The 13,386-nt window shown below is 37.1% G+C and overlaps 1 protein-coding gene across 2 annotated transcripts in view; it reads left to right on the top strand.

Moving 5' to 3' along the window:
- LOC140496935 (uncharacterized) overlaps positions 1-13,386 on the top strand; it is a 325,087-nt gene that overhangs the window by 278,569 nt on the left and 33,132 nt on the right. Inside the window, exon 13 of one of the 2 annotated variants that reach the window (XR_011964454.1) lies at positions 5,667-5,780. Coding sequence is in view for 1 of the 2 variants with exons in the window: in XM_072597359.1 (XP_072453460.1) it covers positions 5,667-5,728 (62 nt within the window). In the remaining variant the exon portion in view is untranslated. Of the gene's footprint in view, positions 1-5,666; positions 6,087-13,386 lie in introns of those variants that run through there. The other variant, XM_072597359.1, reaches the window with a different exon arrangement.

Consider the following 13,386-nt stretch of genomic DNA (forward strand, 5'->3'; position numbering starts at 1 on the left):
GGTAAATGATGAAGCAAACTCTGTAAGCTCTTTTACTTGATTCAAGAACTGAGTCATATTTCCATTTATCTAGGGCTTTTTGTAAAGCCTCTTTTGATTTTTCTCATAGTCAGAATCACTATCCATTCCCTTAATAGTGTATTATCTCCCTAGTTTTTGGATAGACATAACACATTAAGATTAATATTTGTAGATGCTCAAGAAATGGTTTGGTTCTTAGTATTGCCCCAAACATTCTCCTTTAGGAGACAGAAAAGTCAGATGGTGTTGGACATTGTGTACTCATAAATCAAATTTTTAATTGAACTGTAAAAGGGAAGATTTTTAGAAAATGAAAAAAAAGATCACAGATGGAATTTCTACTGAAAAAAAAAAAGGCAAACATGAAGATGTCAATAGCTCCTTCCTAAATGTCTTTAACAGGATAACCTATGGATGCAGTGAGGAAAAATGATCATACAAGTTTTCTTTCATAAGCCCTTTTCTACAACAAACTTCATCTTTATAGTCACATAACTGATTGATGTATGTAGAGAATATAGAATCTTACGTTGTCTTTTGTTTGTTGATTTCAAGACATTTCATTCAAAGCCAAGTTTAGTTTTGAAAATTCTCTTCAAGAAGATGTCTCTACACATCAAGATTCTGTGACTACTGAGATTATCTTTTTAACTGATATGTTAAATACCTGGAAACAGTAGGCACTTAAGAAATGCATGTTGACTTGAATATTGACATCAATACTATCAACTCACTCTTTAAACCATGCTAATTTTATAAAATGCTTTCTTTCAAGCAATCTTGAAGTAGGACTGATATTATTATTCTCATGTTATAGATGTGAAGTAACGTTCTTAATGTTTTAAACTGTGGCACCCAAAGTTTAAGACACCTTTTGGGTCAGCCAGCCATACCTTACAAGTCCCTGCTTATTGTTTTTTTTTTTTTTAATTTTTTTTCAAACTAGACCAGGAGACCTTTTAAAGTAAAAGATTTTAATTAAAATAGCAAAAGAAAGAAATCCTCCAGTCACACAGCAACATACTCTCTGATGGATTTTCATACCACCATTGAGATAACAAATATTTGTGACCCAGAAAACTCAACTTTCTAGAATAGTCTCTCAGTTGTAACTGCTTGATGCTTACGATTTGGTTTTTCATAAGTTACTCCTGTCATCTGCTCAGTTGTTTTTTTCTGTTGAGCTGATGTTATTTCTTGGGCTGTTTTCCCTCTGAGCTACTTCTCTGCCAAATTACTGCTGGTATGTGTCTTATTTTCAATAGGGAAATATTTACTGCTTTAAAAAAAAATCTTCCTCAAATTACGTGTAAAAATGATTTTTAATATTCATTTTTCCAAATTTTGTTCCAAATTCACCTCATCTTTTCCTAACCTCACCCCTCATTGAGAATGCAAGCAATTTGATATAGGTTCTACATGTGCAGTCACACAAAACATATTTCTATATTTGTTATGAAAAGAAAACATAAACCAAAAACCAAACAAGAAAAATCAAGTTAAAAAAAAGTATGTTCTCATTTACATCCAGAACCCATTAATTTTTTCTCTGGAGATAGATAGCATTTTTCACCATAAGTCCTTCAGAATTATCTTGAATCAATGTATTGCTGAGAATAGATAAGTCATTCACAACTTATCATTGCACAATATTGCTATTACTGTGTACAATGTTCTCCTGGTTCTGTTCATTTCACTTTGCATCAGTTCATGCAAGTCTTTCCAGGTTTCTCGGAGAGCATCCTGCTTGTCATTTTTTACAGCATAAAGGCATTCCTTCATAATTATATACCATAACTTATTCAGCCATTCTCCAATTGATGAGGCTTCCCCCTCAATTTCCAATTATTTTCCACAACTAAGATAGTCACTACAAATATTTTTGTTTTTAATCTCTTTGGAATACAGACCTAGTAGTGATATTTCTGGGTCAAACTGAATGGTTTTATAGCCCTTTGGGTATAGTTCCAAATTGTTCTACAGAATAGTTGAATCAGTCTACAACTCCACCAACAATGTATTAATATCTCAAGTTTCCTTTCCAACATTTGTCATTTTCTTTTTCTATCCTATTTGCCAATCTGATAAGTGTGGGGTGGTAACTCAGTGTTGTTTTAATTTGCATTTCTCTAATCAATAATGATTTAGAACATTTTTATATGAATATAAAGGGCTTGGGTGATTGCTTCTGAAAGTTATCTATTCGTATCCTTTGATCATTTGTCAATTTGAGAACGGCATTTATTTTTATAAATTTGACTCAATTTTCTAAATATTTGAGAAATGAGGCCTTTCTCAGAGAAACTTGCTATGAAAATGTTTTCACAGTTATATTTACTTTGTATTTTCCTCCATCCTATTTCTCTCCCTGTTTATCCAACTCTCTCCTTACACCCTGTCCATCCTCAAAAGTTTTGCTTTTGACTATTGCATTCTTCAATATGCCCCCTTCTATTACCACCTTCCCTTATCTTATCTTCTTTCCTTCCTACTTTCCTGAAAAGATAACTCAATATCTATTTTATTCCCTCTTTGAGCCAGTTCCGGTGACAGTAAAGTTCATGTGTTTCCCCACCTTTTCACCTCTCCCATGTTCTCTCCACTGTAGAAGCTCTTTTATGTGAGGCAGTTTGCCCCATTCTACCTTTCCCTTTCTTCAAGTACATTTTTTTTTAGCTCCTTAATTGTATTTTTAAAGATAATCATCCCATCTTGTTCAATTCACACCTGTGCCCTCTGTCAATGTACATTCCTGCTAACTACCCTGATAATGAGAAAGTTCTTAGAAACGACCAGTATCATCCTCACATGATGGGATGTAAACAGTTTAATCCTATTGAATCCTTTATGATTTCTATTTTCTGTTTACCTTTTTATGCTTCTCTTGAATCTTGTATTTGAAAGTCACATTTTCTATTCAACTTTGGTCTTTTCATCAGGAATGCTTGAAAGTATTCTATTTCATTGAATGTCCAATTTTCCCCCTGAAAGATTATACTTAGTTTTTCTGGATAGGTGATTCTTGATTATAATTCTAGATCCTTTGACTTCTAGAATATTGTGTTCCAAGCCCTTTGATCCTTCAATGTAGAAGCTACTAAATCTTGTGTTAATATGAGTGTAGCACCATGATGTTTCAACTGTTTCTTTTTGGCTGCTTGAAATATTTTCTCCTTAACCTGGAATTTGGCTATAATATTTCTGGGAGTTTTCATTTTGAGATCTCTTTCAGGAGATGATCAATACATTCTTTCAATTTCTAATTTACCTTAGAATATCGGGGCTGTTTTCCTTGATAATTTCTAGAAAGAATCCTCCAAAGCTCATTTTTTAATTGAACATGACTTTCAGTTAGTCCAATAAATTCTTAAATTGTCTCTCCTAGATCCATTTCTCAGGTTAGTTGTTTTTCCATATTCTATTTTTTTCATCTTTTTGACTTTTTTATTGTTTTTGATGTTTCATGGATTCATTAACTTCCATTTGCCCAATTCTGCTTTATAAGGAATTATTTTTTTCAGTGAGTTTTTATATTTCCTTTTCCATTTAGCCAATTCTACTTTTTAAAAAGTTCTTTTCTTCAGTGAAATTTGTGCCTCTTTTCTCATTTTGCCTGTTTTGCTTCTTAAAACATTGTTTCTTCAGTGAATTTTTGTGCCACTTTTACCATTTGGCTATTTTGTTTTTTAAGGTAATATTTTATTAGGTATTTTTTTGTACCTCCTTTATTAAGCTGTTGATTCTTTGTTCATGATTTTCTTACATCACTCTCATTTCTTTCCCCAATTTTTCCTCTGCTTCTCTTACCTGACCTTTAAAAATTCCTTTTAATGCTTTTCCATGAGTTCTTTCTGGGCCTAAAACCAATTCACATTTTTCTTTGAGGTTTTACATGTAGCAGTTTTGAGTTTGTTGTCTTCTGAGTTTGTATTTTGATCTTCCCTGTCATCATAATAACTTCCCATGGTCAGATTCTTTTTTTACTTGTTTGTTTGCTCATTTTTCCAGCCTATTTCTTTACTTTTAACTTTATGGTAAAGTTGGGCTCTGCTCCTGGTGTGGAGGGGACACTGTTTTCAGAGGTAGTTCTGTGGCTCTGTAAGTTTTCAATTCTTCCAAGATGGTATGATCTAAGGAGAGGTATGTTTACTACTCCCCTGACTTATATTCTGGTCTGTGAGCAACCACAAGTCCTCTTTTCTGCCCTGAAATTGTGACCCAGATCCTTGCTCCCCTATGGCCATAAGCTGTGCTGTGCTTGTGCTCCTCCTCACCTTTGAACTTTGACCTGGGCTTGGGACCCAGATCCATGTATGGGCAATGCAACAGAGTCCTGTCCAGAAGCAGCTGCTGCCACTGCTGATTCAGTTGTTCCCAAGGCCTGCTGCTGCTTTCCTATGCTGGAGCCTTCTGGCTTGCTCTCCACTCTCACCCTGGTTGTGGCAGACCTTTCTTGCCAACCGTCTAAGCTGTCTTGGGCTTGAAAATTGTTTTACTTTGTCCTTTTGTGGGTTCTGCTGCTCCAGAATTTGTTTTGAGATGTTATTTAAAGATTTTTGGAGGGGAATCAGGGAGAGCTTGGGTGAATCTCTGCCTTTTCTCTACCATGTTGGCTTTGCCCTTTTGTTTATACCTTAAAAAAAATTCAACCCATTGTCTCAGGGCTTTTGTGACAGACCTGTAGCTGCATAGTGACATTGGCTTCTTTGCTATTCTTTCCTCTCTATGCTCTGGGCATTTCACTGGCTCTTTCGCATGCCTAGAATATTCTTCCTCTTAATCTCTGCTTCTCGGCTTTTGCTGCTTCCTTCTAGCTAAAATTACATTTTCTTATTTCATGAGAAGCCTTTTTTTGATCCTCTTTAAACCTAGTGATGTTCCTCTAAGATCATACTGTTTGTACATAATTTTTTGCATGTTTTCTCCCCATTAAAATCAGTGCCTTGAAGACAGGGACTGTCTTTTTCTTTTCTTTGTATCCCCAACACTTAGCACAGTGCCTACCTGTGGCAGCAAGTGGGGTGGGATTTGTTTGTTTGGAGTTGTTTTCCAGGCTCAGGCTAGATTGTGAGAACCTGAAGGTTCAGTCCCCTTTGAGCCTTGATGGTTCACAGCTGTGCTGAGTCTTGTGGGTTTCGAGTCTGCTGACTTCAGAGCCAATCAAAAGCCAAGTCTTCGTTATTTATACTGGAAAGTTAGTGTTTTACTTTGGGGGTTTGCTTATGAAGAAGAATCTTGTGATTACCTGGTCGAGGAGACTGTTCAGAGGTAAAGGCTCTCTCGATCCAGGGATATATGTAAATTGTCTTGCAATATTGCTCTGATTCAGGCAGTAGAGCCCTGTTGCTTTGATAAAGATAAAAAGGTTGTTTGTTGAATAGATGGAAGGCTTGGTAACTTTGGGAATGTAAAAGATTAAAAGGTGTGTCTGGAAGCATTTGTTTGAACTGGTTAAAGTGATTGTTGACTCTTCAAAAGTTGCCTTTCCTTTTATAAATGCAGATTTAAGAACCTATGATAGGCCCCTCTGGGCTTGTCTGGGTGCTTACTGATACACCGGCTTAATACATACTTAATGACTGATCCAGCCAGCACAAAGGGCACTCAAGTGAAATTTATCTTTTTGATTACTTGCTTCCCTTTAGAAGGAAGTTCTGTAGACTCATTTGATTTGGGGATTGGAATGAGGAAACTGAGTCAACTCTGATCATACCTGTTCGTTGCTACCATGAAGATCATACTCACACTAGATGGATCAGGTAAGCCGATGACCATTGCCTATATTTCCCTAGCTACTCACAAACCACTGTCCCCCCTTCAAAGACAATCTGATACCAAGACTTTGTTTAGCAAAGTAATTGATAGAGCACAGACTCAGTCCAATCCACATCTCCTCCCATTAGGGAATTTTACATGATGATTCATGTTCAGAATGGTGCAGCTAAGCTTGTGAAAAATTCTGAATGATAAGATGAACTAGCAAATAAAGTCCTCTCTAGTACTTTAAAAAAAATTGTGGTTAGAAATAACACTAAATTTTCAACAAAAGATATGAAACAGAAAAAGTTTTCCATATAACCCTAAGTTAACCAGGCAAATAAAGTATATTCCTTTAATCACTCCTCTATTAATTTAAGATTCTCTCTGATAGTGTAGATATGCTCTACAATGAATACAGAACATTTTTCCATCAGTTGTCTAATGAAACACACAGATGATCACTAGAAAATACATGTTGCATATCCATCTTGATCATTTTGTGCCCCCTTGGCAAACACTGAGTGAGGAAACTATGGTCTACCACAGTTAACAGTGTGTATAAAAAGATGAAACCACCACACATGTGTGCATGTGCGCACACACATACACACCTGGAAGGTGTGAGCAAGCCTAGAAAAAATAAGATCATCTCTAATTTCCAGTGCTCCTACAAACTCCTGTAATACAGATGGTCAGCAAAGAATTTATCTTACAAAATTCCTTAGTGGCTGTGAAGGTACAGAACACATGAGGCTGAGTCCTTTCTTCTTGATGTGCCTCCTAAACTTCAGCTGGCCTTAAGGAGAATTGCAAGCAGATCAGAGGCAACCTGTGGCTCATAATTTGAAAATGATTATTGTTTTACTATTTGGGGGAAATATATTTTTAACAGGAAGGATGATGGAAGATTGTATTATCTTATTCTCATATTTCCATTAAAAGTTCAATACTATATGGTATTCTCTCAGAGAGAAATTCTGGTGCTGTTAATTTTTTTTTTTAATTGTTATTGGTACATACCACTGTACAAATAGTTACTGTCCTCATAAATGTTTTTATTGGAAGATAGGAACTGAGTTTTTCCTTCACTCATAAGAAATCATAACATCCAAGCATCAGAGACTTAAGTTTGAATTTTTTTGGGGTCCAAGAGGGAGAAAGAAATGGAAAATGTCGTGGATGTCTAATATTTCTTTTAAAGTTATGCAAATCAAAGATTTCAGTTTGAATTGTTCAGTCAAACAAGCTTTTTAAGAGATATTTTTGCCTGTCTCTCCTCTGAGGTGCTCAAGGTATTTTACATTTTGTCTGAATTTAAAAGACCTGTGTTCAAATTCCATCTGTATAGGTTGGATATGAGATCTCTCAACTACCCAGAATTCTGAGCAGCAAAAAGAGGGCATTCTAGCAGGCCCCACTATGCCTGAAAGGTTTTAAAGGTCTTCCTGGGGATGGATTGTACATCTGACATGTGGGATCCAGCTTGCTCACCAAGTGATAAAGTTCAGCCATAACATTTCTTTCTCATAGCATCTGCTAAAGCAATAGAAAGGCTGTAATCTGCATCAGTGGAGGGAATATTCACACTGACAAAATCATAACTTCTTAGAATGGGTTAAACAGCTGCTCCACTCCAGCTCTCAGCTCCACTATCCTGTTATCTGCTGTAAGAATATGGAGTCACTGACTGGTGAACTACATTGCAGGTCAAATCTGGCCTACCTATGTTTTGTATGGCCCATCAGTCATAGTATGTCAACCCCTGATTTTACAGTCTCATAGAAGACAACAGGATATGAATCTGGTATAGGGTATAGCAGTTACTTTCTATATTCTAAGAATCTATGATTTTGTCTGTATAAACATTTCCTCCACCAGTTTCCTCCACAACCCATCAATACCTTAACAGATGATCTTTTTAAACACCTTTTATTATATTTAAAAAAAAAAAATCTAAAAAGTCTTCTTAGCTCAAAAGCCAGACAAAACAGGCAGCTGTGGGATTTTGCCCTTGGGCCACAGTTTGCTGACCCCCTGGCCTAGGTTAATGGGTATCAACTGCCACCTGGGTTTTTAGAAATAACCCATCCTTTAGCTAGCCTGACCGCTGGTAGGATTGTTAATGTGGGTATGTCCTCAGATGTATGCGTGTTTTGGTTTGGGTCAATGGAAGGTGATTTTATGCTATAGGACCAGCACATGTCAAATCGTTTCTAGTATTATATTGCTAAAATGGAATCGCCTTCTTGTTTTTTAAAGGTTAGGGGGTACCTGCATGCCCTCACTTGTAAGGGATCCATTCTCAGATCGTGAAGCTTTTCCCACCAGTGCTAGCAATTGCATCTTTCATTTTCTATCTGTCCTGTCTGGGGAATAACTATCTAGGGGGAAAATGGAATTCATTTTAGTAAACCTTTTTACTTCTCTGAATCCACAGAGAAATTTAGAAACCTGAGCTATATAATAGGACATCACTACTCTAGTCAGAAGTGACCTCCCCAAAGATGTTAGAACATGGGCTGCATCAGAATAAGCAGTACTTTACTGAAAAAGTACTTTACTGAGAAACAATAAATAGGGCTTTAACTAGAATTTTGTATGTGGCTAGTCAACAAATTCAGGGTCTATGAATCAAGAACTATTTCAGAGAAACACATCACAAGTGTGTGACAGTAGTTGCCTTCAAGGAACTTCTACTTTACAAAGGACACAACATATCTTGTTTGTGTTGTATTAATACATATTCTTGACTTATAAGCAGGTATATAACTGGTCTGTCTCCCTAGCCATGACCTGAATACATTAAGTAAGTTCTCCTGAATATATTAAGGAATAGGTTCTTAGAAAGGGTTTTGGGGAAGGAAATCATGCCACTTACTATTTTTTTTTTTTTAAAAAGGTATATCGTGAACTTAATTTCCAATATCACGTAAGTACAACATATGATCAGATTGAATTGGGCAAAGAGAGAAGTAAGCACTTTTCATTCTTGGAAAGCCATCAGCTTGAACAACTAGGATCAGAAAAGCAGCCTGCAAAATGTGACCTAAATTCTACCTGACCATGTAGACAATTTAAAAGAAACAGAAAGAGTAATAAAAATGAATGAGGTAAATGTTTTAGGATCTTTGCATTACAAAAATGTGCATATGGTTATACCTTGTGAAAAGAAATGTTTACACCATTGGCTGCCTGCTCAGGGTTCTGGGACTAGCAAAGTTGTTGCTATTTTCTGTTCTTACCCCTTCTCATAACCTCACATCCAAACTCTCTAACGTTTCCCCCTTCACAGTAGTGCTAATATTTTCTCTCCTTTTCCCTGTTTCTCTCCCAATCAAACCTTTGTTCATGATTGTCCTGTAGCTGTTCTTTCCCTCATCTTCCCACCTGTCACAACATTCAACATCTTTATCAACACATACTGCTGCTATAAATACAAAGTTTTCCTTTTCCTGGAACTATTTTGACTGCTTCCCATCCTACCTCAGACCATAACCTAGTGCAAATTCCCCTGCTGCTTCCTTATCTCTTACCAAATTAACCCCCTAATTTCTGTTCTTCTGAATTGAATGGATAGAAATGTAGAATCTCAGTGTTGATTGGACTTCGAAGGTCATCTTGTCAAATCCATAACTGGGCAGAAACTTTAAACGTTATCGTTGATAGTTACACATCTAGTGTCTTCTTTAATAATAATAATAAAAATAGCTGACGTTTACGTAGCTTTACTATGTATCAAGCATCATGCACTTTATAATTATTATCTCATTCGATCCTCACAACAACCCTGGGACAAAGATGATATTATCTCCATTTTACAGATGAGGAAACCAAGGCAGACAGAGATTAAATGGCTTGCCTAGTGTCTCCTAGCAGAGGAATTTCTGAGGCTGGGTTTTAACTCGGGTCTTCCTGACGCTAAACCCAGCACTCTATCCACTAAATGTCTCAAAGATTACTTACTGTGTAGTAAATGGTGTGGGGAGGAGCTCTCCTCAGCAACATATAACCATGAATACTTGAATACCTTCTGAAGTAGCCTATTCTGTTTTGGGACATTTCTAACTGATTATTTGGAAATCCTTTTTATTTTGAGATGACCTTAGCTTCGCTGAACCTCTACTTATTTATCCTGGTTTTACCCAATGGGACAGAAAAAAACCCCAAAACCCCCCCCAAAAAACAACAAAACATGACATCCCATCAAATACTTGGAGCTCTCTTGTAGAACTCTATCTGAATAAGCAGTCTCGTGTATGATGATGCACAACTCCATTTATCTTCTTCCATCCTTCACTTCAATTTTCTCTGTTATCCTGTATACCTCCATATGCCTCCAGTGCTTAGTACAAAGCCTGACTGTTTACACTCACTCTGAGCCGTCATGTGAGGCTTGAGCTGGGACATATTGTTGGCTAATCAATGAGAACTAGAGTGATTTGGGTTTAAGGTATGGACCTTAGAAAAGAAACCTACCTATAAACCCCAAGATATCATGTTGAGGTTTCAGCAATCAAAATTTATCTTCCTTTGAGCAGAGCTCAAAAGGGTATGATTCCCTATGTGGACAGAGGGAGAGGAGAGAAGGAAGGAAGAAAAAAAGGAAGAAGCTGTTTTAGTCCTGCTGATTCAGAAGAACAATTTTTTCTGTTTTGGCAAGAAACCCTGAGAGTCTTCCCCTTCCAGATTGATTTTTTTTTTTTTTTGACTAGGTGAAAGGCCGTTCTTTGCCTCATTTCTTCCCTAGCCTTAATTCCTGAATGGGTATTGTCTCAGTCAAACCAAGACCTGGGAAAGAACTTAAAAAGGTCAAAATTTCTCACTGTATCTGGGGTCATCTCCAGTCATCCTGAACTATGTCTTGCCCCTGGACTCTGAATGATTCTGGAGGAGAGTGAGGCTGATGACTTTGCATAGCTCTGCCTCACTTACATCCAATTCATTTGCAAGTCTTGACATCACCTTCCTGATGTCTAGGTTCTCTTTGAGAATGAAGGACAGACGGCAGCAACAACAATAAACAAACAACAAATAAATAAATGCTTGACACATAGTAGGTTCTTAATAAATATTTGTTGATTCGTTGATGTACAACAATTGTAATAACTCACATTTACGTAAGTGCTTTAAGGTATGAAAATCTTTCATATATATTTTTCATTGGATCCTTTCAACAATTCTGTGAAGCAGGTACTATTATTTTTGTGATTTTTATAGTTGACTTGCCCAGGGGCCCACACCCAGCTACCTAGAATAAAACTTCCTCCTTATTGTGGGCCAAGTGTACATACATTAGGCTCAGTCCAGAACTTGAGTTTGAAACGCAATGGGCATTCATGGATTGTAAAATCCAATTAAAAACCACTCTGCTTTAAGTGGTTTCAATTCAAGATTGAAAAGAAAACACTTTAAAAAGACACGCAATTAAAGTAAAGTGCTATTCAGCTCCTCCTGCAGAGGCAATACAGCAGATTAGCAACAAATGCTGAGGTGGAACTTCTGAACCATTTCCTTGCTGCCCAGACTAAGTTTTTTTTTCAGACTTCAAGAAGCAAGAAATCTTCTCTTTTCCCTCCCCTTTCTTAAGGTGACAGGGGCACAAACACTTTCCAATCTCAGAAATGAGTAGAGACTGGCAGCTTGGTTGCTCTTCCCCAGGAACATTTCTCCAGCTCCCCATTTGCTCTCAGAATAAAATTAGTACAACTTCTATCGCATAACTCATTTCCATCTTCACTGGTTCAATCTCCAAAAGCCACAACTAGCCCTAGGCAAAATTTTCATTGAGAAAGCAAAGAGGGTGAGCTGGGGGTCGGTAGACCACAGCTACTAGGATTTTGATTAAGTAGAAGATAGAGATTGTCACAGAAGCTCCATGGTGCCCTTTTCTCATGTTATGTGATCACCTGTCTACTTAGATTATACATATAACTGACTCTATAGACCCTCTGCCAACAGGGACAGTAAAATCAAAATGAACTTGAGGTTTTTTTTTTTTTAATTCTATTACAGACACAACTAGGTGCTGAACACATGGTTACTGAGTGAAGACATTAATACAGATTCTCACAGCAGCTTTATTCATGTTGTATGTTTTCAGTCTGTTAACATTATAAACTTACAAGAGCCAGAGTCCGTGTCTAAATAATAGCCCATAAAACTCTAGCATCTTCATGGACTGTTTTGAATACAAAGAGGGGTGAACACGTCTTGCATTAGGTACAGTTGATGCTTCATCTACAATATTCCCAAATACATTATTTGGAATTTTGTGCCATTGTGGATGGAAAAGATCAATCTTATTTGTTTCCTTTCTATCCACCAATGGTTGTGTTTGCTTAAGCACCAAAAAAAGTTGCAGTATTTTTTGGGTGAATGAAACACTTATGTGGTAGTGTTATATACTGAAAGAAAAGAGCAGGCGGTAGGTACAGTATTAAAATTTTTTTAGGTCTTTGAAATAGCCTATCCAGCAGCTGATGTGGCCAAGATAAGATAAACAGTTTGCATGAAAACCCCCAGGTATATATATATTTTTAATTAATTTAACTTTTAACACTCATTTTCACAAAATTTTGGGTTCCAAATTTTTTCCCCATTTGTCCCCTCCCCCCACCCCAAAACACCGAGCATTCTGATTGCTCTTATCACCAACCTGCCCTCTCTTCTATCATCCCTCCCTTCCCTTGTCCCCATCTTCTCTTTTGTCCTGTAGGCCAGATAACTTTCTATACCTCTTTACCTGTATTTCTCATTTCCTAGTAGCAAGAACAGTACTTGACAGTTGTTCCTAAAAGTTTGAATTCCAACTTCTCTTCATCCCTCTCTCCCCACCCCTTCCCTTTGGAAGGCAAGCAATTCAATACAGGCCCTATCTGTGTAGTTTTGCAAATGACTTCCATAATAGTCATGTTGTATAAGACTAACTATATTTCCTTCCATCCTATCCTGCCCTCCATTGCTTCTATTCTCTCTTTTGATCCTGTCTCTCCCCAAGAGTGTTGACTTCAAACTTGCTCCCTCCTCCCATTACCCTCCCTTCTATCCTCCCCCCAACCCTGCTTATCCCCTTTTCCCCCACTTTCCCTGTATTGTAAGATAGGTTTTCATACCAAAATGAGTGTGCATTTTATTCCTTCCTTTAGTGGAATGTGATGAGAGTAAACTTCATGTTTTTCTCTCACCTCCCTTCTTTTTCCCTCCACTAAAAAGTCTTTTGCTTGCTTCTTTTATGAGAGATAAGTTGCCCCATTCCATTTCTCCCTTTCTCCTCCCAATATATTTCTCTCTCACACCTAAATTTCACTTTTTTAACATATGGTCCCATCCTATTCAATTCACTCTGTGCTGTGTGTGTGTGTGTGTGTGTGTGTAAAAGTAATCCCACCCACTACCCAGATACTGAAAAGTTTCAGGGGTTACAAATATTGTCTTTCCATGTAGGAATGTAAACAGTTCAACTTTAGTAAGTCCCTTATGACTTCTCTTTGCTGTTTACCTTATCATGCTTCTCTTCACTCTTGTGTTTGAAAGTCACATTTTCTTTCCAGCTCTGGTATTTTCATCAAGAATGCTTGAAAGTCCCCAATTTCATTGAAAGACCAA

The sequence above is a fragment of the Notamacropus eugenii genome, chromosome 3 (genome assembly GCF_028372415.1).
Source record: "Notamacropus eugenii isolate mMacEug1 chromosome 3, mMacEug1.pri_v2, whole genome shotgun sequence".
NCBI classification, from domain to species: Eukaryota; Metazoa; Chordata; class Mammalia; order Diprotodontia; family Macropodidae; genus Notamacropus; species Notamacropus eugenii.